General features: G+C 44.9%; 1 protein-coding gene across 5 annotated transcripts in view; it reads right to left on the bottom strand.

Moving 5' to 3' along the window:
* Window positions 1–684: 684 nt before the first annotated feature.
* The window catches only part of CARS2 (cysteinyl-tRNA synthetase 2, mitochondrial), a 39194-nt gene continuing 13603 nt past the window's right edge, over window positions 685–26275 (bottom strand). For 4 of the 5 annotated variants that reach the window (XM_075525811.1, XM_075525827.1, XM_075525835.1 and 1 more), the window contains 8 exons: window positions 24302–24435; window positions 20321–20388; window positions 17511–17577; window positions 12279–12417; window positions 10146–10269; window positions 8048–8146; window positions 4096–4359; window positions 685–1107 (listed from right to left, as the gene is read on the bottom strand). In XM_075525811.1, coding sequence (XP_075381926.1) covers window positions 1033–1107; window positions 4096–4359; window positions 8048–8146; window positions 10146–10269; window positions 12279–12417; window positions 17511–17577; window positions 20321–20388; window positions 24302–24435 — 970 coding nt within the window. In that variant the 3' untranslated portion in view covers window positions 685–1032. The remainder of the gene's footprint in view (window positions 1108–4095; window positions 4360–8047; window positions 8147–10145; window positions 10270–12278; window positions 12418–17510; window positions 17578–20320; window positions 20389–24301; window positions 24436–26275) is intronic. The other variant, XM_075525819.1, reaches the window with a different exon arrangement.

The following is a 26275-nucleotide window of genomic DNA, read 5'->3' as shown; positions in this document are numbered from 1 at the left end:
AAGCATCTGCCACAGGGCTAATGAAGATACCCCCCCCCCATCTTCTCTAGGAGCAGAGAGCCAGAAAGGGAGCAGGAAAACAGCTATGCATTTTGTTCTCAACAATATAAAAGAAAGCTTTGATCCTTTCGAACAGATTACTTGTGTGAATCATATTTTCGGATGAAATTCCTTGTAGATGAACCCATGTTCTTATTTTTGTTATCTTTTCATAAATTGATTTAAAGAAAGTATGCCAGTAGGTAAAGTACACACCCCATATAAACACAGCCACTAGAACACGCTTGCCTCGTGTAAGGCAGGCCTCTCTGCATCTACCCACAGCCACACCATCCAGGGGATTTTTTTAACACAAACATGGCAAAAGAAAAAAGGTAACAAACAGGTAATAACTAAACATACTAATTTTATCTTCCCAGTTCTGATAGAGAGAGCCTGAGTGTGCTGCACTCCCAGCGCTAGGGAAATCTCAGTGTATTCTGTGCAAAAGCAAACTGAAAAGATACCAAGCCTTGCAGATAAGTGGATACCGTCATATCACAGTTAAAGATCTCACAGGACCAAACCAGCAACACTGCAATAAGGAAATACTTTCAGGCTAAAAGTGTCACCTCCTTCTATGTCTGAGAGGAACACAACTGTTTAAACCAGTAGACATAAAACTAAGTGCTTTCACCCTCTTGCCTCTGTCTTCACCATGTTTTAATTCTCAGTGCCAGCTCAGCAAAACAGGGTGCGAGCGCAGATCACGTAGCAACTGGGGCCGGGGCATTTCTGCACTAGAACATACCGAGGCCTGTGTCAGACAACACTGCTGCTGCCATGCTGCCGTGTGTTTTGGATGGTTCCCCCACCTGCGCTGCATACACACCTGCTGCGAGTCCTGTATTTATTTACCTAGGAGTAGTGTCAACAGTTTTGCTCAGATCATATCTTTGTTAGCCCTTCTGTTCCAAAGACTTTATTTGGACAGCATTAGTATTTACAACTGTTGCCAAAGCAGCTGAAATAAACAAGTCCAAGGATGAAGGATCAGCTTTTGTTCTCAGTCTGCTGCTCTGCTTGCCCTCCTTCCACAATTTCCCAGGTTGAAACAGCAGCTCTGTCCTGTAAGAAGAAGTAAGCAGGTCAATCCCAGCAGTCTGGATCACACAGCTATCATAGCTGCATAGGTATTTGGAGGCACAGGTTTTTAACCAAGCTTCACACAGCAAAGCTATTAATCTCACAGGAATGCCATTGTTACTAATAATGCTTGGAGCTGTAAAACAAACCCAGATAATTCTTCACGGTTAAGAAGGAAAAAACCCCACAATAGAAATGTCACCTCCTTAGTGTGGGATGCTGCAGCAGTGTGTAGTGTCTCTCATATGAGTAACTTCCGTTAAACTCGGGCAATGACATTTTCTATGTTTAAATGGTTCATGGACATGGAAAACAGCTCTTCTTATGGCCAATACATGAGAATATAGTGCCTAACATATTTGATCTCCTCCTGGATTTTAGGATAGTAGCCTGCTGCTGTAACTATCTGTAATGCAATACTGTTGTGGTTTCAGAAGAGACTATTACAGTCAAATTGAGCATTTCTTGACTGTTAAGGTCTGGCTATTTGACTGCAATTGTTGAAAACAAAAATTAAGAACAAAAATTAATCTGAATATTGAAACATGACAATGTTACATGAGTTCTGACTCATGATAGAGGCTGGAATACAAGGTAGAATTTTCTTTACATTAAAGTGAAAACTGGTTTTGATTCGTAAATACCTAATTACTACATTTCACTTAGTAGCGCAGATTAGCTTGCACTTCAAGCACACTATAAGGACATGAAAAGACCGGTGAATATTTTAATTGGTTTGTTGCAAGTTCTGTAACTTCGGACAGAACATTGTCTGCATTGAGCAGCATGAGAGAAGAAAGCAGTGTACAGAAATCACAAGCTTACAAGCTGAAGGAGCGATTACCCTTTCTACAAAGCTGATTTTTAAGAGAATTAAGCTACTAGCATTCTCTAAGTTGCTACTTGCACCCTAGAGGGGCCAACCCCAAACCAGGGGTTCCTAGTCTGCACTGGGTGGAGATGAGGCTCGTCTGCTTCACCTGTGCTGCTGCTTTTCCTCCTGCACATGGGCTTGAGAAGTTTCTGGCCAACTTCAGCTGCACTTGACAGAGGGAAAGCATGTTAACAGACACGTTACTGTGTGCGTGGGGCTCATAACAGTTTCATGGAAATGGGAAGCTGGATAGAAAAGAGAAATTCAAATTACTTCCTCGAGTGCTTATTAGGCACTCAGGACCCAGCTGCTAGGTACTGTGTTACCGTGGCATTTTTGGCAATAGACAACCCAGGGTGGGCAACCAACCCAGCCAAGCAGACTCATGCTGAGCCCGAGGGTGGCAAGAGCCCTGCTTTGGGTAGGGCCATGTCTTGTCACGTGTTTGCTCTGGGAACGCATGCAAGGAGCTGCAGAGCTGCATTGTTTGGTTTGCAGGACTCGTCTGGGATCTCCAAAGGCAAGAGCTGGGCAACATTCACAGCACACCTTCGGATACTTCCACTCATTAAGCAGCAAAACAAGCAGGAGTTCAGCTTTGGATGCGTGCTGTGTGTGCTCATCCACGCATGCGTGCTTCATCTACAGGAGCAAACTATTCTGGGACAAGCAGGAGACAGATTATGCCGAGCTGCAGGTTATTAAAAAAAACCCCTGAAATAGATGGAATGGGCTGAATCCTGGCTAAGGCCAATTTCTACGATGTTATTAAATGTCCATAAATCCCTTTAAAAACAACCCAAAACAAATCTTCAAAAGGGTGGGGATGGGCCTGTGGCCTTTTTGCCAAATAGATCAAAAGGGAGTCGTCTTCTCCCAGACTTTATCTCAGTGCAGTTGTTTGGATTTGCAAACTTTCTTGACAGATAAGTGGAGCGAGGATTTAGCTATGTAAAAACAAGTTAAGGAAGCAGGTGTTCCAACTTCCCAGTGTCTTCCTTTTCTTTCCCAGCTGTAGCTCACCACCACTGCGCTTTGGCCCTCACCCCAGTTTGTATCAACACACTCACTTTCATCTGAGATCATGAGACAGCTGACCACACTTCATACTTGGTTTTAATAGGTGTCTTGACAAATGACAGCTCTCACGTTCAGCGATTAAAGAGGATGTATGCTGCCACTCCGTAATGTCATTGTGCTTTATATCCTCCCATTGGTAAAACAATGCAAGGAGACTATGCAAGGCTCAGTTCCCAAGCAAGGGAAAAAATGAGCAGCATGAACTGGAGGGAGAGAGGGGGAAAGATGCTGGAGAGAAAGTGGAGCATTATTCTGCATGTAAGGAGCAACACTGACCCAACACGGGCTGCAGCTGGGGTGAGAAGGGCAGTGAAGCAAGAGGAACTGGAAGAAGCGGCACCCCTTAAAGAAGTCACATAGCACCTTGAAACCAGGAGGAGACAGTAAGCCAGTGAGGGGATTTCTCTTGAGCAGAAGACGCCACTGGGGTAAGGGAAAAGGAAAAGAACAGTGGCATTAGGTATAGGCTAAAAGTAGAAAGCAGGGTGGAGAGAGGAGCGGTACAGGAATCAGACAAAGTACTTATGGCTCAGGAAGATTTGGGAATGGAGCTGCTGAAGACAGAAGAGGCTTTCTCGTAAGGACATTTTTGGTGGGGGAATGTGGGGAGGGTAGAGGGAAGGCATTATTTTCATAAGTCATCTCAGTTTACTTTCCAGTTCCTCTGCAATCTAAATTTTTAAAGATTGTACACATTACTCGTACCTTTCCTTCTGGATTGAACGTGGGCAACTTAGGGATTTCTGAATATTACAGGACTTTCAGTGTCTAAATAACACACCCTTAGCAACTCCAGAAGTAGCTACAGCTTGCATGGAGACACGAGGCTGAGGGGAAGCAGAAGAGAAAGCTAGCAGTACAACCAGGCAAGGGGCTTAACTTCTACCTCCTGCTACTGCAGTCATACAGGGAGCAGGGCACAACACTGAAAACTGCCGAAGGGGCACGAAGGGCAAAAATAAACGCCGCCTTAAAAAATGACTAATGCTCTCACAAAGAAGGTCACTGTCTTCTACCTTTATGTGGATTCCAAAGGCAGCAAGGTCTCTGCGCAGACTGTCACAAGCCTCCAGGAGGGGTTTTCTCTCCTGCATTAGTTGCTGCCTCTTTTCCTTCTGTTCTTGTTTTGGTCCTTTGGCTCCCACGGCACCCTCCATTGGCACAGCTTCTGCTGTTTCTTCTGGCAGAGCTAGTGCGTAATGACGAACCTTCGTGCGGAACCTTACAAGCTCTTCAATGACGTTAGAGAGCACAGCCGAGTCGCCTCCTCCCAGAGCCACCTAGAAATCAAACAGGTTGCTTTACAAACATGTGAGAATGGTTTTAAAATCAACCCCAACTTTAAAATCAACCCTCAGTAGCATACACTGAGGCCTTGCCATCTCTCTTGGTTGTGCATTTTCCATTGTATTGGTACAATTAAAACATCGCAATCTCACTAATGCTGGACAACAGTTACAGTACAGGCATCCTTGGAAGTAGTTCAGTGTATTCCTATACAGGACAGCATCTATCTTGGAGCAGAGGGCTCTCATGTGAACATAACATGCTGCATAACCCAACTGTGGAACTCATCGCCACAGGAAACCTCCTAGATGGCAGAAGCGTGCATAAATTAAAAAGGGATTAGACAAATTAATGGAAGAAATGCCTGGCAACAGCCATCCGACACAGCAAAGGAAGCCCAGCCGCCAGCTCAGACAGTCCCTCGGCTGTAAACGCCTGCAGAGCTAGAGAGTACACCAGCCCCTTACTCTGCCTTTGAGCTGCAGACCCTCTTCAAGAATCACAGACCAGGAAAATTAGGTATTTTGGCTTTAAGTCTCTAGACTGCCCTTTCTCCTTGCACCTCCCCAAATCCACAGAACTTTTATCTGATCCGCCTTATCCAGTTTCAGCCACCCAACAAGACCGGACCGAACAGCAGCCACTGCACACAGCATATGTTTTCCAGCTGCTGCCTGGCCCCCTCCTCCCCTCACAGTCAGCTCCGAGCTTCCTCGGCCTCCTCTGGCTTGGCAGAAGTCTCGCTGGTCAACACCACGGGAAGGGAACGGCCTCACTCCTCCTAGAGGGTCCCACTCCTGACGGCTGCCAGGATGGGAGCTCCAGTGCTAGCAGAAAAGGGAGGCCACTCCTCGGCACTGGCACAGCCAGGCTCCCAGTCTCACTTCTGGCAGAGAAACCATCCCTGCTTCTCATTAGAGGCAAACTCCTAAGGGGGAGGAAAAGGACAAACCTCCAACAAGCAAGAAAACATCATCGCAGTATTTCATCACTAAGACACAAGAGGGGGAGCAGACAACAGAGCAGTGAGATACAAAGCACACCAAGGCTGGGGGCGAAGTCGCTGGCAGCGATGCTCGACTGGGAGCAGAAGAGCAGCTGAGTAATTAAAGCCAGAGGGGACTGTATTTAGTCACCAAACAGCAGGCTGGAAATGAAAGGGAGCAGTTTCAGAGGTCGCTGACTGAAGCAGACAAACAAAGAGGAGGAGAAGGTGGTGAGGGGGAAGCTATTGAAGGGCTAGAGTGCAAGATGCTCAATGCTCTCCACAATTATAAAAGGCAGCAAATTCTCCAAACTTTCAAAACATGTAAACATACTAAAGAAGAAGTTTATGAGACTGAAGAAGGTAATAAATCCAAATGCCAAAAATGCTCCATTGTAACCTGGGGCAGGGAAAAGAGCAGGATAAATGCTTAAATACAGAAGGGAGAGGAAAGACGAATGATAAGGGGAGCAAGAAACATGTCTACAGACAGCACTGCCAAAGTTCAAACAGGCATGCCACAAAGGCAAGATGCTCTAAAAGAAGGGGCAGCTTTAGGAGATGAACCAATCTGATTTCCATGTAAAACGCTGTGTAGCCTCTCAGGGCTGATCTCTAATTTCTTCTTCTGCAGTACCAACCCATCCAAAAGGCTCATAAGAAGTTTTATGTGGAAGTTTAGCCCTTGCCTACCCCACAGATGATCACCTGTTTGCCCCTGGCTGCACCCGCAATACAGCGCTCATCGGCAGAGCGAAAGCCCTCACCTTTGCTCCTCCGCTCTAAACAGGCACAATGGTTTCCACCCACCGGCTAGACTCCCCAGCAGTAAGTGGTAAGGCTACCTAAGAGAGAAACATTTCCCTAGACTTCTGCCTGGTTAGCGAAGTCTTCTAGAAATTTCACATGGATTCATATGACCTGCCTGTGGCTGTCCAGGCCCCTTCTCTTGCCAATGCAGAGAGAGAGAGAGAGAGACAGGCAGTCTTATTTTATACAACCACCAGACTAACATGAACTGTCCCCAAGCGGTGCCTTTTTCTCTCCACTGACTACTGCAGAAGCACAGGCAGCTACATTAGACTGTAAGGCTAATTAGCTGAGGTGAATCCCATCCTAAGAGCAAGACAGACCCACAGGCACACACAAACATCCAAATGAAGAGAGCCGGCCCAAACACTGCTCCCTGTAGCCTCTACATTAAATTGTTAGCACAGCAGCAGCCAGGCCAGCTAGCCCTCTCCCAGACAGGCCACGTGCCGGGACCTGTGGTGGTCAGGGACTGCTCCTGGCAAGCTGCATGCCCGGGGCCACCTGGCTGAGGGGCAAGAAAGGTTGGACACTGAGCTGTTGTGGCTGGTCTCGAGGTCAGAGAACAACCCCTGCAGCATTTTATTTACTGGTTTGCAGAAGCCTGTGGACCTTTCTGATGAAGATTTTGATTGATTCATTTACTGGAAGCCGAAAGGAAAGAGCAGAGGGACAGAGAAGACTCTGGCGTGCCGCTCCTTCCTTCCTGCCTACCTCACGCCGATGTCTTCTGCTGACCCTGCTGCCCCAGACAAACTAGCACAGCATGCGTAAAAGAAAAGCATTCAGACACTTGTTTCAGCAAAAATAAAGATGCAGCAGGCACCTGCGTACAGACAGCCCAGAGTCTGGAGGAATGACTTTGACATCCAACTTACAGACAAATATAAGTGTTTAGGATGCCACTAAAAATTAACGTGACAAACCATGGGTTATCAGGAGTAACACACAGCCAAATCACATCCAACTGCTGTTTTGAAAGAAATCTTGTGGAAAAATCCACAAAGAGGCAAAGTAAATATATGAATTTATTGCCATACTGCCTGACTTTCAAAGGATTAATAAGGTTATTCACATTTTCTTATCCTCTTCTCCCTCTCCCCCAAAAGAAATTTTTGCAGAACAGTTTCTCTAAAGAAAGTTTTCAACTTCTTGGTATTCAGCTCCAGATTTGAGCAGGAGAGGAGCACAGAACAGCCTGCTAGTCTCCAACACCTTAGGTTATTTTAAATGCTCCCCTTCCATACATCAGGATATCACCTTCGTACTTATCACTTTCTTCCCTTTGCTTTGGGCTTTTCCCTCCTTTTTTTCCCCTCCCCTCCCTTCCAAGCACTAGAGGATATGTAAGGTATTTCCAACAATGGGACCTCCCAGCTGCCGCACCCTACTGCGTCTCAAGGCAGAGCGGCCCCTTTCCCTGCACCCTGGCTTTCTGCAGAGGAGCTGGACCCTGGCTCCTGCTGTGCAGGGAGGTCACAACCAGAAATATTCGTAAGGCTATCGAAGTCAGCCTGGGTGCAACGATCAGAAAGAAGAGGAGGAGCCGGGAAAAAGCCAGATGCATAACAGGACCAACATAAAAGGCCTCCAATGCTAACTTTTTCTCATTTCATTCCTCAGATTTCCATTTCCACAGCGCAAGTGCTGCAGAAGTGACACGGGAGTATCTCAGAGAAGAAAAAAAGCCCACGCTTTGCTTTCTCCTGTTCTACTTGCTCACATGCTCTCCTAAAACATCACAGTAGAAACTGCAAGCAGTGCAGAAAGGTTTACTAAAACCGTAAATAACTTTGTTATTCCCGACGCTTCTGGAAAGTGTTCCATAAAACATAACACTGGCACTGCTACCATATATTAGTACACATAGGCGAGATGTTTCGTACCTGTCTGTCTCCAAAGGACATCCCAAGGGCATTAAAAAAGCCTTCTATATAGGAAATAATGCTTCCATACACAACAGAGCTTCTAGGATATCCAGCATCCTGTTTAAAAAACATTCAAAAAGAGATTGTCCAGTCAATACATATTACAGAACTCAACATCTCTGTGTAGCCTAGGTCCACAAGGGAAAACTATTACTAATTATATAGATCTACCTCCACCAGTAACACCTGCCCAGATGGGAACTTTTACAGAGATATGAAAGCACCTCACAACACAAAGGGAAAAGATTTAAGTAAATGGGGGAGGGGAAGAGCTTATTACCAGCATGCGCAGCGAGAAGAGATGCGTGAAGCTGCCATGCATTACATGCGCGCAGTAAATTAGACCTAGAAATAGCACTTCTGGGCATGAAAGGGCTGTGTGTGTGAAAACAAAGTAGAAGAACAAAATCCCAGCTTCAAGGACACCTATAAAATAAATGATTAAAAACCCCCCAAACCCTTTTTTGAGCGTCTTATTGATTTAAATGTGAAGACTGCTTTGAGATAGCTTATGGCGTTTTGTCATGCCCCAGTAGCACCAGCAACCACCAGCAGCAGAGAGAGAATAGCATTTTTAAGAAGACATGTATTTCTTTCTTTCCTCCATATTTATTTCACAAAAAAAAAAATTTAAACCAAGATTAAATGATAGACTGAGAAGCAATTTAAGGGACTAACCCTTGCTTAAAAAAAAAAAGAGTGATAACATACACAACCAAATTAGCAGCTGATACTGGATTTTATCTGACATCGCCATTAGGGCCCGAGACAAAGCCATAACCTAAAATTTGCAAAGGACCTGAACTGGAAGGAGCTGAAGCAGACTGCTGAGGGAAAGAAACAGGAATGTGCCAACTAAGGTAAGAATGGTGAGAAGATTAGAGAGAGGAATGAGTAGTTATGTTTTTGTGAATTTACTCACAACTCTTATAGAGAAAAAGTGTGCGCACAGTCAGTAGGAGGTAACGCTCAGACAGCTGGGCTGCACACAAAAAAGCTCCACCACCGCAACCAGAAATCCGAGTCAGCTCCCCGCAAATATCACACCCAATTCTTAGCAAAGTGAGTGACAGAAGGAATTCAGGGAAAACAAGCAACAACTGGCAAAAATGAGGCTACTTGTATTTAAGGAGTGGTAATGCTGTTACAGATCCCTGCTGCAAACTGGCTCAAGTTGGGGATTTGCTCAGAGAGTCATTTTGTAAAGAAAAGGGAAAGATAAGGCTAAGGACAGAATTTAAAACCAGCACCAAAACAAGACCGGGTGGAGGGATGATTTCTAAACCAATGAGTCAATTCAGTTATTCCTATATACTAAACATCTCTTTCACAGCACAAAAATGGTGGACATGATGACACCAGCAATCAAGGAACACAGCAACAAGGCTGAGCTGCTCTCGTTGAGCAAGAAAGGAAGCTGTTGGTACAAGGAGAGCCAGAAGTCCTTCAGACTGTATTTATTGCTCAGGTCTGGTCCTTACCAGATGCTTCCTTTGTGTCAGCATCGAGAGATCTTAACAGAGTCTCAATTTGCCAAAAGCCATCTGAAGACGGACTCATGCAGACATGCTGAGGCCACAGTTATAATTTGCCGACCAGCAGAAGCCACTCGGTCCCCAAAGCTGAACTCACCACCATGACTGCCCCATGCACCTGGGACTGCCTGCCAAAGCCCCTGCAGCAACCACCACCCCCCATTTCCCAATTTAGGTTGATTTCTGTGCATGGGTATTAAGCAAAGAAGCAGGGCAAGAACATAAAACCAGCACTAAAATTAGCAGCATGCCACAATGGCTTCAGGCCTTTCAAAAACCTTAGGTGTAAATAATATAGGGCAGCAGGAAAGAAACATCCTTTGGACACAACGAAGCACAAAACAATAGCCGTACACAATTCCTGCGACACGGTCAGGACAAATGGGCACCATTAAGGTCAACAATTTATGGAGCTTTGTTTCTGCTGGTTTCTTATGTGAACAATAAACTAATCTGTCTGCATTAAACAGTAGGACAGTGGACAGCTGTCATTTTCTGATCTCTGTATCCTAATGGGTTACCTTAGTAACAGCCTTAAGCTGTCTGTTGCCATGGTGAATGAGGTCCATAATTGCCGCAACAGCCCTGGAGGTGTCAAAGTCATCTGCAAAGGCAGCCTTCACGGTTACTTTTGTGTTGGCTAGCCTTCAAGAAGAAAAGGTAACGTTTAAGATAAGACAAACAAGATGCCAGCAGTACGCTGAATTCATCAGCTATTCAGCCAGAGGGAGTCATCGAAAGGATACTGTCGTCTCCTCCCCGGCTGTCCGATGATGGGCGATGCTACACTGATCAGGGAGAATACATCTTTCAGCTGCAAAGGGAAAAACTTGATGCCTGTCAAAATCCAGAGTGCTACATCCGTTCAATAAATACATCATTAACCACAGGAACCAACAACGGCAGAGCAAGGCTTGCCTTAATCATTTAAAAACAGATGGAAAATGAGGTTGATATTAAGCACATTAAAGATTTTGCTAAGTTCTTTTTTTTCCAGCAGCCCGTTTTTCATGCTAACAGCACGTTTCTCTTCCAAAGCCACGTTACGCGCATCACTCCAGTGCCTAGCAAGACAGCTGACTCGGGGTTGGAAGCGGGAGCCGCTTCCTCATTTCCCAGGTGAGCCCAAGTCCAGCCCTGGGACTCCACTTGGCTTGGCCAAGACGGAAAGGTCTGGTGGGACCGTTCGTGTAACAGTGCCCAAAGCCAGCGGGCAGGCAGCGCGCATCGCCGCAGGACCAGTGCCACCTGCTGCAGACGCTTTGAGCGGGAGGATGAGGACAGCAGGGGGAATAAATGGCGAGCTGCAAACAGCTGCGGGCAGCGCGCTCCTGCACACAGCCGGGCAAACCGGACCTCGACAGTGCTGACTCGAGGATGCCATTTCACGATAAAGCTCAGGGAGGAGGGTTACCCTGGGGAACCTAAGCTATCCTAGTGCCTCTGGGGCTCTCCTCAACCCAGCTGTGCCTGTTTGAGTGTTTTTGCCTGGAATGCCCGCCTCCCCTCAGATATCAGATGGCTACTGCCCTAACCCATTCCTCCCAATGCTTTTCCCTGCAAGCTTCCCCCTCTGCTGAGTATCTACCACTTTCCTACTTAAGAGCTCTGTTTCCTTTTGGTTGTTTTCACATCTAGGGATACACAAGTTGTGCCCTCCCACATGTCCCCCACTGACAATCCATTTCAGCCTGCCCATGTGCCTCACGTCTCTCAGCCTTATCTCTCACCAACAGGTCTTCTGCAGCCTCCTGCTGAAGGACCCCCTTTTGCCAAATATCACAACTAGTTAATTCAGCTCCCCTTCCCTGTAACACACTCCAGTGCCCCTTGCAAGCCTTAGTCGGTGCAGCCACAAGCTCCCCCACAGTAAGGTGCCCTCACCACAAGGAAGCTGCCTCTCACTTCTATGGCACAGGCCATTTCCCCTCTGATCTTACGTCCCAGAGCCGCCTGCACGTACGTCACTTCAGGGTGCGCAACGCCCCTCCTACCCCAACTCCAGAGCACTGCACTTGTCTTCTCAGCTTTGCACCCAACACGCAGCACGTCTCTCTCCTGGAAGATGATCTGGTTTTCCTAAGGAACTCCAGAGAAGATTCTCCTCATCAGTGTCAGGGTCTTCTGACACTGATGAGGAGAATTTCTTCTTTCCCTGTGACATCTCTTCCCCAGCCAGTTTCTTGGTAACCCCTTCTCTCCTCTGCTGCAAGCCACAGTGCCAGCCAGCTCGATTACAAGCTCACGTGCCCAAGGCGTATTACTTTCCAGTCGTCCTCTTTCTTCTTCAGTTGCTATGCACAGTTCTGCTTACAAACTGGGTAGCCTCACAACTTCAGTCATAGCTTTGCCTTCTACATCACTCAAGAGGGGTAAAGATGCAAGTGTTGGGACAGGCACACCGGATAAATAACACGGATTTTAAAAATACAATTAATTAAGCGTATCAGACTATGAGGAAAAGCAGCTGGCTAGAAAAAGAAGAAAAAAGCTGCCCTTGGTGAGGGCTGGCAGGGAAGATGGCTTCTCAGTCCTTCTTCTTGTCCTGCTTCTTAAACAGAACTCAGCACACTACAGCGTTTAGTCCTCTGAGCCTGTCAGCAAACTATTGCTTGCATAATCACAACCTTTAAGATACAGGAGGTACACCTTACCTTTCCCACAGTATGTCTTCTCTAACAGGGTCACATACCAGCTGTCCTTTTATATAAGCATTTGCATCTCTAATAAATGAGGAGATTGCCTGAAGAAGGTGCTTTGCATCATCCATGCTCTCGTCACTAAATTCTACTGCTAAGAAAAAAAAATTATTTGGGCGTTATGATACAGAGAATGCTGTCTGTCATACATAGGAACAATATTCTGAGACGAAGTCATCCCAGGAAAACTTTCTTATTATTTGTCACAGCAAACTTTTCTTATAATTAATTGCATATTTAATTAAAAACTCCATTCTTAACGCGTACTAGGCGAATTAAATCAATATAAAAGATAATAATTACATATGACAAAGTATAACCTACTGGAAAGGTATCAGACTGATTCAAAAAGTGTCTGGAAGCTGACTGAAGCAATAGCTACTTGGTTTTAATTTATTTTTTTTTTCTCATTATTGAACCTCTCTGTGAAGTTATTACTCCAAAGCATTTCGATTGGATATATTTCTAAGCGTCCCCCCAGATTTAATTTGGCAAGACATACCTTTGATTTCACCCCTAATTTTGTTCCTCTTGTAATTTAGGTAGACACGACCTGTCTTTGTAGACCTCCAAAGAGACCTAATCCTCACCACTGACTGCGAGGAATACAGGCACTTAAAGAGCTGCTTCACCAGCATCTAAAATCTAGATGGACCTAAAATTTTGCAGTCTAGATTCTGCATTAGATATACAATTCTCTCACAATATCAAAGCTAAACTGGCCATATCAATTTTTGAAGGCAACTATTAGAGAAAATACAAATTGCTTAAACTTGTAAGAGCCTGTCTGGGTTGGGATTCATCACATCCAACTTACACACTTACATCTAAGCCTCTTTATAGTCAATGGAAAGAAAGGTAAAACCTTAAGGTAAATGATTCATTAGATCCTAAGCGGAGCTCTACTTTATGATCAGATCTGCTATACCCTAACCCTACAGTGCTTCTCTTCCACCAACTGGAAAGATGACATTAGCTCCCCCAATAACATGGCATCCACGCACACAGACACCCTGACTGCATTCAGCAGGACTCCAGCTTCGGCAGGCAACTGCGCTTCAGGAACGACCAGCATTTGCCTCTGCTGGCTTAGGGTTAAGCAGGCTCCTCTCACCTTGCCTATGCTCTCAGAAGCGCAGGTGCTGGACTGGCCCCCTGGCAATTTTACTGCAAGCTGCCATCAGCAAGGGGCAATTTTTCTATTTGTACAGTAACGTGCAATTTTCTGTAGAAGAGCACTCGGACCCCACACAAGACACCTCGTCCAGCTTTGGCGGAAGTTGTGTCCACCAAGGACAGGCCTAAGTTTAAATGCATTCCTTCCCACAATATCACACTAGAGATGATTACTTGTATCAAAGAGCCATTCGTAGCCAGTGCAGTCTTGCTTCACCATTTTATGCCTGACCCCTGCACTAAGGTACTTTCAAACTACAGCTTGCAGCGTATTCCTAATCTCATCAGCACTGAGCGTCACCTGTAGTTTCCACAGCAATCTCACCTCTGGTCCTGCGCGCATTACAGCCACAATTTGTGCAATTACCCAATGCTGCCCAGACACAGACTCTTTAGAGCAGACAGTCTGAGCGAGGGGACAGATCTAAGAGGGCAGAAGCAGACAGATGTGAGACGTGATCTCGGTTCCATTAGCCTAAATCCCAAAGAAGCCTAACTGTTTAAACAGACTTTCTGTAGGATTTACCCCAGTATAACTAAGGCATAAGTCTGGACCTGTATTTGTCAGATTTTCCACTTCTGTGTAATTAAAAATCTGCATTACTGCCTCATTAACACTGGTTTTAAAATTAAGCTTTACTCAGCTTTTAAAAAGACTGATGTACAGACTTTTAGAAAACAGTGAGATATTGAAAGAGATTATTTATATCCACTAAGATTACTCAACTGATTACCCTGGTTACAGGAACTCTGCGAGGAATACTTGATGAAAGTTTACCCTGATGTAGCCGTCTTTGATTAAAGCCATTCTTCTTCCCCAATTCACGGCACTCTCCTAAACCACCGCCTGCAGGCACTGCAAACCCACAGCGCAGCACAGGCAAGCCCGGCTCTATAAATCTTCACTGTACTCCCTAGTCCTTCCCTCCTTTGCCACCAAGGGCATCATCGCTACTTCGTCAAATTACAAAACATATGTTTATTAGCACCAACAAGTAATTAAAGACCAGAGGGACCAAAATGTTAACAGTTCACTCAAGTTCACAAATCACCAGAGTTCTGGTGACCCGGAGAGCGTTTTGGGGACAGAACCCCGCTGCCTGCAGCAGGCTGACAGCCCCTCCACCTAACTGCAAAAGCAAAGCCACTGCTGATGAGATGCAAGAGGAAAAGCAGTGCCTCACAACGTGGTCCCAGGGGGCTTCGGAGATGGCACGTCTCCTTGTAAGCTGCACCCAGAAGCAGCCTGGCAGGCACGTTGGTGGTGGGGCACCGTGCTGCTGCTGGTGGCACCTAGGAAAGACCTTTTCCCAGCAGCCCCAGGTGGGACGAAGGGTGGTGATTCAGGCCAAGAAGGGACAGCCAGAGGCACCAGCCAAAGCAGAAGGCCCAGATCACCACCACTGCCCTCAGAGCTCAGCTTAACCCCGAGCAGCTCCACCCCACCAGTCTGATCAGGCAGAGAGGGTGATGGAGCAGCGGGACCCCCTGCAGAGACACACTGTGGAAGGGTGACGTTCTGCATCAAAGCCTCTTCCCTCTGACTTTTCTCCTCTTCCCCACGGGCACGGCATCCAGCTTTATCCTCCTTGTGACAATGACCGCCACGGGAGGGGGCTCCCACCCCCACAAAACACACACACCTCCCTGCACGCACCCCTCCAGCCCTTGCCCCTCTGTGGTTGGGGCAGTTTGGGCACCTGGGGACAAACGTGACTCCGTGGGCACAGACGCAGGCAGGGGGTAGCCCAGACCACAAAAAAGGCCCATTCCCAGCCCAAGATCTGTGTAAACCACAGCGCCAAGCACGAGCCATTCCCAGCTGCCAGGTGCTGCCCTCATCCGCATGCCTATGAAGATCTTTCATGGGCTCGATTCAATGAGCGCGGTAACATCACCCGACCCTCCAAACCTGGATTTTAGCAAGTATAAAAGGCTCTCCTTCACAGGCAGGGATGGCAGGAATCATCACCAACAGGTTTAGGCTACGAAAACCTTTTTAGGAACAAACAGAAGGTGCTTGGGATCTCACTTCTAAAAAATACTTAGGAAGCAGACAGCAAGACGAGGAGTGCAGTAAACTTATCTTTAGACCAAAGTGAATTGATAGCAGGGACACAAGCTGACAGGCTGCATAGTAAATATCTGGCTCAGCAGGGACTGACTCTGGCTCTTTATCGGACAGTGAATAACTGCACCCTACCTCATAAGGTGGAGGTGGCAAGCGCAGCAGACCTTCAAGCAATCCTTATCTGCCGAGTGGCTTGCTGGCACTATACTCTGACATAACACCACTGTATCCTTTCATCAAACCCACCTATATTTGCACAGGTAGCCCTCTGTTTTTATCACAGGAAGGTATTTAACCTAGAAGTAAGGCAAAAAAAAAAAGAGTCATGTCCTCACAGAGGTTCAAATGCAGCCAGCTGACGTGCAGTGGAGAAGGCATGCAGGCAGCCGTCTGCTGCAGGGCTCCAGTGCCATTCCTTGCCCTGAGGCAAGCTTAGAAATTGTCAGCCATTCGGCTTTTGTTTACAGGACAAACTTATGTAAGATAGTGTTGTAGGTGTTAGCCTTTTTTCTTCTTTTGTTTTAAATACACATTTTTTCAAGACTCTCAAGTACCCCCAGTTGCAGCCGGGAAGCCATTTATGTGTGCACAACCATTTATGCATGCACAACGTATTTAATCTCCTGACAGAGACCCAGATGAAACAGCCAGGTGTGCCACTGTCCTGTGGCATCACCCCGAAACAGCCAGGTATGCCACCATCCCGCAGCCTCACCCCGTGGTGGCAGCGCTCTCCACTGCCTGCCCCCTCTCCTACTCCAAACAGGGGCTTGTTCTGCAGCAAACCTCCCACCTGGATCTGCTCCTCCCTTCCTACCACGGTGGAGGTTGGCAGTTAATAACCAGCAGTCTCTTTACTATCCCATGCTTCAAAATATTTCAGAGATACATGGCATTCCTGATGCCTTCAGCTGCCTTAGAGAGCGAGGCTCCACCACGAAGATCAGAGGGGTGGCTCCTGCAAGCAGCTAGAGGTATGAACAAGCAAAAAGACTTCTCAGTCTAATGACTGCACGTCTATAAAGGCTTGCAGCGCATTGTACGCTGACGGACACTAGCAAAGCCACAGAGCCTTAACCACACCAGCTCTCCTGGTCACACTGCTAGAGGTGCTTTATCTGAGGCAGCCAGAGGCCCGCTGAAATGACGCAGCAAGTGTTTCCCTGTGCTCCACCATCCCCTTACCATGCCAGGACGGCCAACAAGCCAGATGATCCAGCAGTGGTTAGGGAACTAACATCTGCCTTTGGAAGGCCCCAATAAACTGGTAAAAAAAATACGGTTTTCATCCATATGAAAACCTCTTCCAGTTCAAAGTAGCATCTGCCTGCTGGAAACACCATGGTGTAGACAGGGAACCTGGCAAAATCTCCCACACCTCTCCCCACCAGCAGTGTTTGCCAATCTAATGATCTAAGATGATCATTAGATTATCAAGCACTGGTGTAAGCGAGCTGCACTGCACCACAAAACTGCTTGAACACTCAGTAACTCCATGGGACAAAAACTGATAAACACAGCAGGGAGATAAAAAGTTATTAGCAAGCCCTTGTCACACCCTACGGGAATATAAGGCAAAGCTAGATACGTCTCCAGAAACAGCTGATCGTGACTGAAATACAAGTGACTGCAACAGATGCAAATCAGAGATGGAGTTAATTCATTAATTGAAAATGCAATTAATTGAGAATTGCAATTAACTGCAGCTCAGGAAGGTATTTAGATGAATGGCTAAGTACTGTCCTCGGTGAAGATGCTTTTCTACACGAGAGCCAAAGAACAGCCCCGCAGAGCACCGCCAAGCTTTCCACCTACCAGAGGGGAACTGCAAGGCACCGCAGGGAGAGCCTGCTCCACCACCGCACCTCTGCATCGCCAGCTTGGGAAGCGTGCGTGGAAAGTCATGCATCTCCCAACAAATAAGGGGTTTTTTTCCTTACCTGAGCTGTATCTGCTGCGCAAACAAAACATCCTGAATTGATCCGATGAAAATTTCTTCAGGAAATCCTAAACTCCACCCACAAAAAGACAGCTTTAGCATTGTATCAAACAATTTCTTCAGGAGTTGTTCCAACCCCTTACTCTAGTTTCACAGCATATTTCGGACAAACTAACATGACAAATAACCCATCTCTGTAGTTTAAGATAGGCATAAAGCTTTAAGCTATAACACTGGTTTGAAGACTAAACTAAATAAAATCTAATTCCATATGAGATAGATGTGCATACATGTATACAAGATATAAATATACACACAATGTCAAATAGAAGACAGTGAAAAGCACTTGGTAATTATGATCAAACATACACTATATAAAGACCTTTGCAAAAAAACCAAACTGAAATTACCAGACTAAGATTGGGATACAACCTTGCAGGAAAGGACAGCTCGTAAGTTTTGCAAACTTTATGAAAAAAGAAAGATTTTTTGAAAAAGAAAATATGCGTACTTTTTCTGCAGGACTAGAATATGAAGGAAAACAGGGAGTGAACAAAAAAACCTTTTTTTAAAAAATATTGCTAGAATTTATCTGTGTTAATTATGAAGCCTTATTTATTTCACCCGAATATTTATCTAGCTTTGCAAATAATTTACTATAGTAAATAGTAAATTATTACTATTACTACTAGTGTGATTAATTTATACTAATAGGATAAAGAACTATTTAAATGCTTGGAAGGCACACTGATAAGACATTCAATCACTTCCAACTCTGCTCTCAGCAAGGCTGGACACCGTGGCAGACTGACTGTGAACACTGCATTCCTGCTTTTTTTTTTTTTAATTTGCAAATTGGTAATGGTAAGGTTGTAGCACTGAAGTGCCATTGAAATAGAAAATCATAAGGAGAAGTCAATACAAATGAGAAAATATGGAAAGTGTCATTTGCTTAAAGATGCACATTTCAAAATTTAGCTTCTGCTACCAGACTAAACCAGCCTGAACGCTGAAGGTAGCAAAGCATCAGTTACGTGCTATCTCTCATGTGAAAATAGAAATAATCGAGGCAATCAGGGCAAGCTAAATCAAGAAATAGACAGTGATACTGCTTCTTTTGGTAGATGGTTTTGGTGGTTTTTTTATTAACTCTATGTAACTGAGTGTACCCAATGTGCCCAGAAGCTTTACGCTAATATACAGGGGTAGAATAATATGAGTAAAGTACAGAAATAAATTCGAATTTGGGAAAGGACCATCCAAACTGGAAAAAACAATTCTGCATTGCGTTAAAAACGGAGCACAGAGAAAGTATCACTGCTCTTTGAAAGCAGGTTGCTCGGCCGTGCGTTATTGCAATATACTCCATTTTGGGGTCAGAATGAATAGCTATTTAAAAAAAAAAAAGGGGGGGAGGGGGGGAAAAGTCAGAGAAGGGGACAAGGGTGAGGGCAAACAGGGCAGCTGGACGAGGAGGATGCAGGGTGGCCGTGCCCGGACGACGGCCTGGAATGCATATGGCTGCCAGCAGGACCAAGGGAATGCCGCAGGCCCTGTCCCGTATGGGCCTCTCTCTTCCAGAGCGAGCGTAAAAACTTACATAGGGCTTAACTTTCCAGATGCAGGAAGGCTGTACGGGAAGAAGTTTGTTTCACTGGACTGAAAAATCTCCTACAGGGAAGGATTAATACTTGTTAGCCATGCCTAAGGGCCGAAATTAAAAGCGGAGACCCGCAAGGGAAGAGAGACAGTCCTGAAGTTTTTGTTTTCTGAACAGAAAGAAGTCCCACCGCAGACATGGAGGGGAACGTTTCTATATGTAATTTTTAACTGCATGCATTGCATTCGTGGTCATTTCTCTTCCCCGTCCACAACGTCTGCTGAGACTCGGGAAATTTCTGTGGAAATTGTGAGCGATGGGTAATTTTCCTGGGGGAGACAGGGCTTAACTGTACCCAGACGGCATCAGGAGAATTAAGAATAAAGCAGCTCATATTGAACTCCTTTTTAAAGGGATTTTAATTAAGTCTTCCGAGAGGGCAAAGGGGAACATATGTGCTGAAACGGCCTCTCAAGCTTTGTCTAAAGGAAGGAAATTACCCACTTCTGGCAGTAGCTGTCAGCCATCACAGGAGCCACCCTAGCGCCAAGCACAGCTGTATCGCACATGCCTGGCACAGAAACCCTGCTCTGGGCTACACCAAAAACTCTGGGACACAGTAAAACGGGATATATTCATGTAGCTTGTGGGTACCAAAAGACAAAGCTCTCTGTGCATCAGCAAGGTGACTGTATAAAAATAAAAGAGAATACGAGAGATCGCTGGCGTAGTGCGGTTGCAGGACACCTAATAGCTTCCTGACAAAATGCTGACACTATGTCCCATTTCACCTAAAGCAGAACAACGAAAAACGTCCGCTCTTTTCTGAGCCCCAAAAGCATATGCACTATTAAGAGGAGACAGATGAGAACCCATCACTATAGAACAGAATCATTTAGGTTGGAAAAGACCCCTGAGATCGTCGAGTCCAACCATAAACCTACAATGCAGAAGTCTGGTATTGGGCACAAACACTTCTTCTGCAAATGCCCTCAGCTCAGCGAGATCCACGTTATAAGCAAACCCTGAGTCCGAGCAGGTTTCCTACATCCAGATCCGCAATAACAGGTACACCAGCACTAGAGAAACACTCTGCTTCAGGTCTTTCACTGCAGTGAAAGCACACGCTCCAGTGTTTTCTCAAAAGAGGGCTGTGATTAATATTTACATACTACAAACATACATTGCTTCAATTCACAGAAATAGATTACCTTAATTGTTACGTAGTTTTTTAATGACTTGGACATTTTTTCTTGACTTCCTTTAACATGCAAGTGCCCTAGAATGAAAAAAAATTAATCAGGATAAATGAGCATGCTTTTGAATGGGGAGTGAATGAGAAAGACTGCACTGAGACAGTGGAAACGCTGGAGGCAGCATATGCTGTGATGGATATGCACCAACCATTTCAATGCAACATGTAACATTTTTCAATAGCTTTGCCTACAGTCCTGCACGCCTCTCCATCCTCAGCTTTGGCTGGGTGAATTTTAAAACATAGGAAAAGAAAATGTTTTTTAAAAAAAAAAAACAAAAACAACACACCACCACCATGAGCAGAGACATTAATAAGGAAAAAACAAAAAGTCTCCCTGCTCAGAATTGATAATAAACTGATAAAAACAAGAAAGCAAGGAAATACTTTTCAGTCTTCGCAGAAAAGTACCTTACCCGTTACTCTTGACTTTCCAGAAATATTTTAAGACCTTTAAATATCTTCCAGTGATCTCACATTACAGTATCTCAAACAATTTTCTGTACTTATTACTTGCTGGTTGCGGCTACACTATTTTTTTTGATCCAAAAGTTTCTTTTCCTGGTTCAAAATACCTTACATGTAAAATGTATTTGCTACACATTCCCTATTTCTCCAGACTTTGGGAGACTGAGAAAAAGAAGGGGGAGGGAGGGATGTAGCTATGATGCCTAATTTGAATTAGCTTATTTTAAAATGCAATCTCTGACCATTGCTAGAGCTTTCAATAGCCACATGGACCGTCGGTTTGCAGGGCTGTGGTACATGAAAAAGGCAGTAACCACCTCCTTTACATTTAGGAGAGTACGTAGAGCTCGGCTTCAGGACTGAAAGTTCTGTTGAAGCAAGACAGGAGATGGGCAACCTCAGGCTGTACGCTCCCGAGCCTCATCCGTGCTAGCCACAGCACCACTGCTGATGGAAAACATCAATTATTCACAGCACCGGAGAGATACCGAACACGTAGGCAATAAAAGACTACTCGGAGTCATTTCAGAAATGTTCTTAAAAGCCTTAATTGGCTTCTCCTAATAAAAGAGTAATCCTGTAAGTTACCGAGCACCCACAACTAACACACAATTTTCAGGCCCTTCGTGACCTGCAGAATCCAGCACTTAATTGTACTTAGAGGCAGATTTTTAAGCATGAACTTTTCTTACTCTTTAATACCACATCAGCACTCTGCATTCTTTCAGATTTGGCAGTCCAGCGTTACCAACGCATCAGAGTGTTCTGCAAGGACTATATATGATCATGCTTCTGCTTCTATAGGTGGTGGCAGAGGTGGCATTTCTTGTTCAGCAGCCCAAGCAGCTATCTGAATTTTGTGCTACTCTCCACACAGTGCTGCTTTTGCGGCCTTGCCTGGAACCCCCTCTTCCACAAGCAGATAAAATCCCCATTATGCTCCTCTGGATACAAAAGCAACCCGCTCAGGCCTGGTAAACGGATGTGAAAAGCATCTGGTTTCACTTCTTAGCTATTTCTGACAATGATTCAATGCAGCGGGGATTCTCCATAAGAAGGCTACCTCCAGTCCTACCCTGACCACCTGGAAATTAAAGTTTGCACAATATACCCTGTGGAGAGTAGGAAAGAATCAAGATATCTATGGATACAGAACTAGCTACAGCAGAAATCTACAACCAAACCAAAATCTCGTTTTCATCGTGTTTGTCCTGACTGCTAGCAGGTGAAGCCATTTTCACCGCCGCGTGGTTAAACTCGGGGCCCTCAATAAGAAGACTCAGGCTGTCAGAGGCACTGGACACCTGCAGCTCTTGCAACTCCAGTAAAACCCACAAACTTCTCCTGGGAGAAGGGGAAGAGCCTGGGTACCGTTATTATTTTTTTCTTTTGCAAAGGTGCCTAAATATTGACCTACTTAACTTTAGGCAGCCAAACTTAAAACAGTTTGATCGTGGTTTCATAATAAGGTACAGGTAACATCTGAATTTGAAATACTATTCCTCTTCAAGAGTTTCAGCACTTAGAATGATTTCATTAAAGAATCACAAAATACAGGGATTTTCATAACTTTGGCTTGGCGCTCTTCCCAGAGTACAAGTAGTCTAAAAATAAAGTCCTTAGAAGAAGATTTATCCCCAGTGCAGGGATTTTATTCCTCTAATGGGGATTGCTCCTCCAATTCTGAGCCTGCTAAAATTCTGAAGTCTGTTACCAGAATAAATTGTTTCTGAAGCTGATTCATTTGGCCTAAATAATTCACACTATCATCCTCCAGCAAAATTCTTTGACTTAATGAACGTAATCTGTCAGCTCCTAGAGAACCTCAGTGTACAAATTGCCCTTGGAATTAAGTTCTTTTTCCTTTATTTTTTTTTTTTTTAAAAAAGAAAAGCTGACTCCTCTTTAGTTAGTTAGTTTCAAAGAATATTTCCCCTACAGTTTCAATTCCAAGCTTGAAAAGTCAGATTCACTGGTTTTCAACAGAAGGCTCCACCTGGCAGTAACCAGTGTATCTCAGTGGAAGCGCAGAGAATTCCCCAGCGCTTCAGGAGCAAAGCACACCCTGGAGGACACACCAGCCTCTGGACAATTGCTATTGATTTATAACAGGCTCTGCACTGGGAACTGAAACTAGAATTCAATATTCACCCCGTGCAGTACAAATATATATAAAAAAGAAAGCCCAAGTAATTCCCAGAGCATAGCACAGGCTTAACTCTGCATCTCTTACTCAGGGAAGCAGCTCAAAGAGTTCCCCAAGACATCTTGCACAAAGTACTGCTCAGCAAGAAGAGAGACTGCAGATTTGAACCTGACTTTCTATTGACTTCAGTTCTTTGGAACTGTCTCCACTTTTCTACAGAACTGAGGGGTGAGTGACTTGGTCTTTATGTAGTCCATAGATGTCACAGACCTCCTTGTCTCTACCCACCAGCAACCTCATTGCCCATGCCTGACCAGAGTAGACCAAAGCATCTGACTCACTTGGTCTTCAGCATGAGTCTTGTTTCTCATACCCATCACTAGGCATAATTTTACTGGTGGATAAAAAAAGGCTTCCTAGGAGAATTTAAACAGTTACAGGTATGTGAATTGTGACACAGAATGTCCAGTGGTTGGTTGCTGCAGCAAAGCATCTGCCTGCAAGGCTTCCCCCACATTTCAAACCATACAAAACGTTCACGTATCTTAGCATTCTCGCCATTCTTATTTTCCAGTAGTAGAGATGTCGTCTTCTTATCGTGATTAAAAGCCTTTCACCGTATTTACAAACACAGGCTATTTGATTCTGCCTGCTACTGGAAACTTTTTTTGAAGCCCACAAGCAACTGGTGCTGAGAGACGTTGGAGAACAAGACTGGTTTATTCTCTTCTCAATGTTTTTAAAACGCTACAATCAGTTATCTGCCCACCTGCCACCTCCACTCCCTGCCTTCAGATACTGCAGGTTCTGGTTCTAAGACAGCAGGAATTTCTGGTTTTAGGAGGACTACATAAACACATATAGAAAAGATCAAATATTTTCATGCTCTGCCCGCAGGACTGTTACAAAACAGTCCTGCACGACTGTTACAGCCAAAATACAATTAAAAAAGAAAGCCTATCACAGAGTACCCTCAAATTTTGAGGAACCTCAAATGAAAGGGAATGAGATTCTACAGGAAACACTCTTCTTTCCACATTTTTAATTACGAGTAAACACTGTACATGGGCAATGCATATACTGTTATTATTTGGAGATTTCCCCAGATGAAATTCAGGAATATTTCACTGTAACTGCTTTATTAATAAAGGCATTCATTCTACAGTTTCAAGATTCACTCTCATTTATGTTTCTTCACTTAGTGAGGACAGGAACTTGGTCACTGTAGTAGAGCATCTGTTTTCATACCATACAAATGCCAAACCTAAAAACCCAAACCCTTATATTTGTACAGGGCTCTCAGGTGATTAATAATTTACTTACCAGAATGCAAAAAGTAATTCCCCCATTGCTCACATTGATGATACACCTCGCACTGTGCGATTTCATTTTCATGATGAGGAAATGCAAGATCTATTCCACCGGTATGGATGTCCAGCTGCTTTCCAAACACTGCACTGTAAAAATATTTTCCTGATCGGTAAGTAGAACACTACAAAAGCTTTTCATAAAAGAAATGCAGAAAAGAATAGGATGAAACATCATAAATTTAAGTGTACAATTTAACAATTGCAGTTTTAAAACAAGACTTTACACAGATCTTGGATACCAAAACTGCAGCAGAACTTCTATAGACAGGACCCGTATCTGCCCGCAACTAGTTCTTAGTAGGAGCAATTATTTTTCTAACTTAGACTAAAGAATGGCAAGCAGGACATCTCTTTTCCTTGTTCTGCCACGGTTTCAGTATCAGACAGCCTGCCTTCATCTGCAAACCTAACAACTTGGAAGTGAGGAACATTTCTGTAAATTTGGTATTACTATTCTTTATCTTGTACCTTTTCTGTAACAATTCAGGCAATACTGTATGCAGTCATGATAGAAAATGCTTAGTCCTATTTTGTTATAATGTCAGAAGAAAGTGTCAGTGCCTCTGATCTCCCAAGGCCCTTCCTCTCATTCCAACAGCACGGCTGCATCTGTGCCGGTCACCCACAGGCTTGCATGGCACAGGCCTCTCTGCAAATACAGGTGGCTGGAAGTGAGGTATTCATGAGGCAACAGGACAGACCTAGACGCTTTCTGGTCAAACACCAGGTCTCCAGTCTTCTGCACTCTGTCCACCGCTCCAGCAAGTCCCTGCTAGGTCACGCTGGGCAAGTTAATAACTTCATTTTGCCCATCTGTTAAACAAAGATAACACTTACCTACTCACCGGGAGGTAAATCAATGCTAACTGCCCAGAAACCAGGGACACTCAAGCTGGGGAAGATGCAAGGTCTACACAAGTAGAAAATAAAAGGCAAGCCCCACAGAGGCATGCACATGTGTGTACACACAGACACACACAGTCTTTCCATATGTCATGTTTACAAGTTGCTCCTGGTAGCTGGCTAGATATTAATACTTTTGTCCCTTTTTGGGACAAAACACCCTGCTAACACCCTGGTTCACGATGGCTCTGCAGAAGCAGTTGGGGCACAGAAAGAAAAGAAAATGAGGAGAAGAGAGGAGGGAAGCCAGACCAGCTGTTGCCATTTCCCAAGCTCGTGCCCCTCTGCTTCCTCCCGCCTGCTCCAAAATCAGCTTAAGCACAGATCTCCACAGGAGTGGCCCTGGCTCATGGCTTCCCTTGTGCCATCTACAGAGGAGCACCGGCCACTTGCTGTTTTCTCCAACAAAACCATTAAGAGCTGGGGAGTGGGGAGAGTCAGATCTGCAAAACGCTCAGGGGCGGGAGGAGCAGCCCATCTCATGGCAAGGGAAACTCCAGAGAGGAAATCAGACCTAAGTCACAGCAGGTTCCCTCCTCCAGGGCTGCATTAGAGACCAACACCCTTCTCATTCACCTTCCCCAGGCACACTTCAAAGACTTTTCAAAATTAGTTCACCTAACTTACTTACAGTGCTTCGAGACCTTTGGCAAAACAGACGGGTAAGTAGGTATTGCTTAAAACGGGCCTTTGACAGCTGACTGGGACAGCAAAACATTTTAGGTAACTTACCAAAATAAGCTCTTCGTTTTTCACGGTCCAAGATTACTACACTTACACTATGCATGGGTCAACTCTTATTTACATGGCAGGAGCCTCATCCAGCCACAGTAAAGTAAGTTTTTACAGAGAGAAATGCAGACTATAAACAGCACCGCATTAGCAGATAGGCCATTTTGTAATTGGCATTTCTTACCTGTGCACTTCTGTCACAAGTTGCACTTCAAATACAGCATGTTTTTGTGCACTTCAGTTGCTTTAAGAACTGTTTCACAGTGCTGAAGCTATTTACAGACAGAAAATC

This window comes from Mycteria americana, chromosome 1 (assembly GCF_035582795.1).
Source record: "Mycteria americana isolate JAX WOST 10 ecotype Jacksonville Zoo and Gardens chromosome 1, USCA_MyAme_1.0, whole genome shotgun sequence".
NCBI classification, from domain to species: Eukaryota; Metazoa; Chordata; class Aves; order Ciconiiformes; family Ciconiidae; genus Mycteria; species Mycteria americana.
This window is presented reverse-complemented; position numbering and strand designations above follow the sequence as displayed.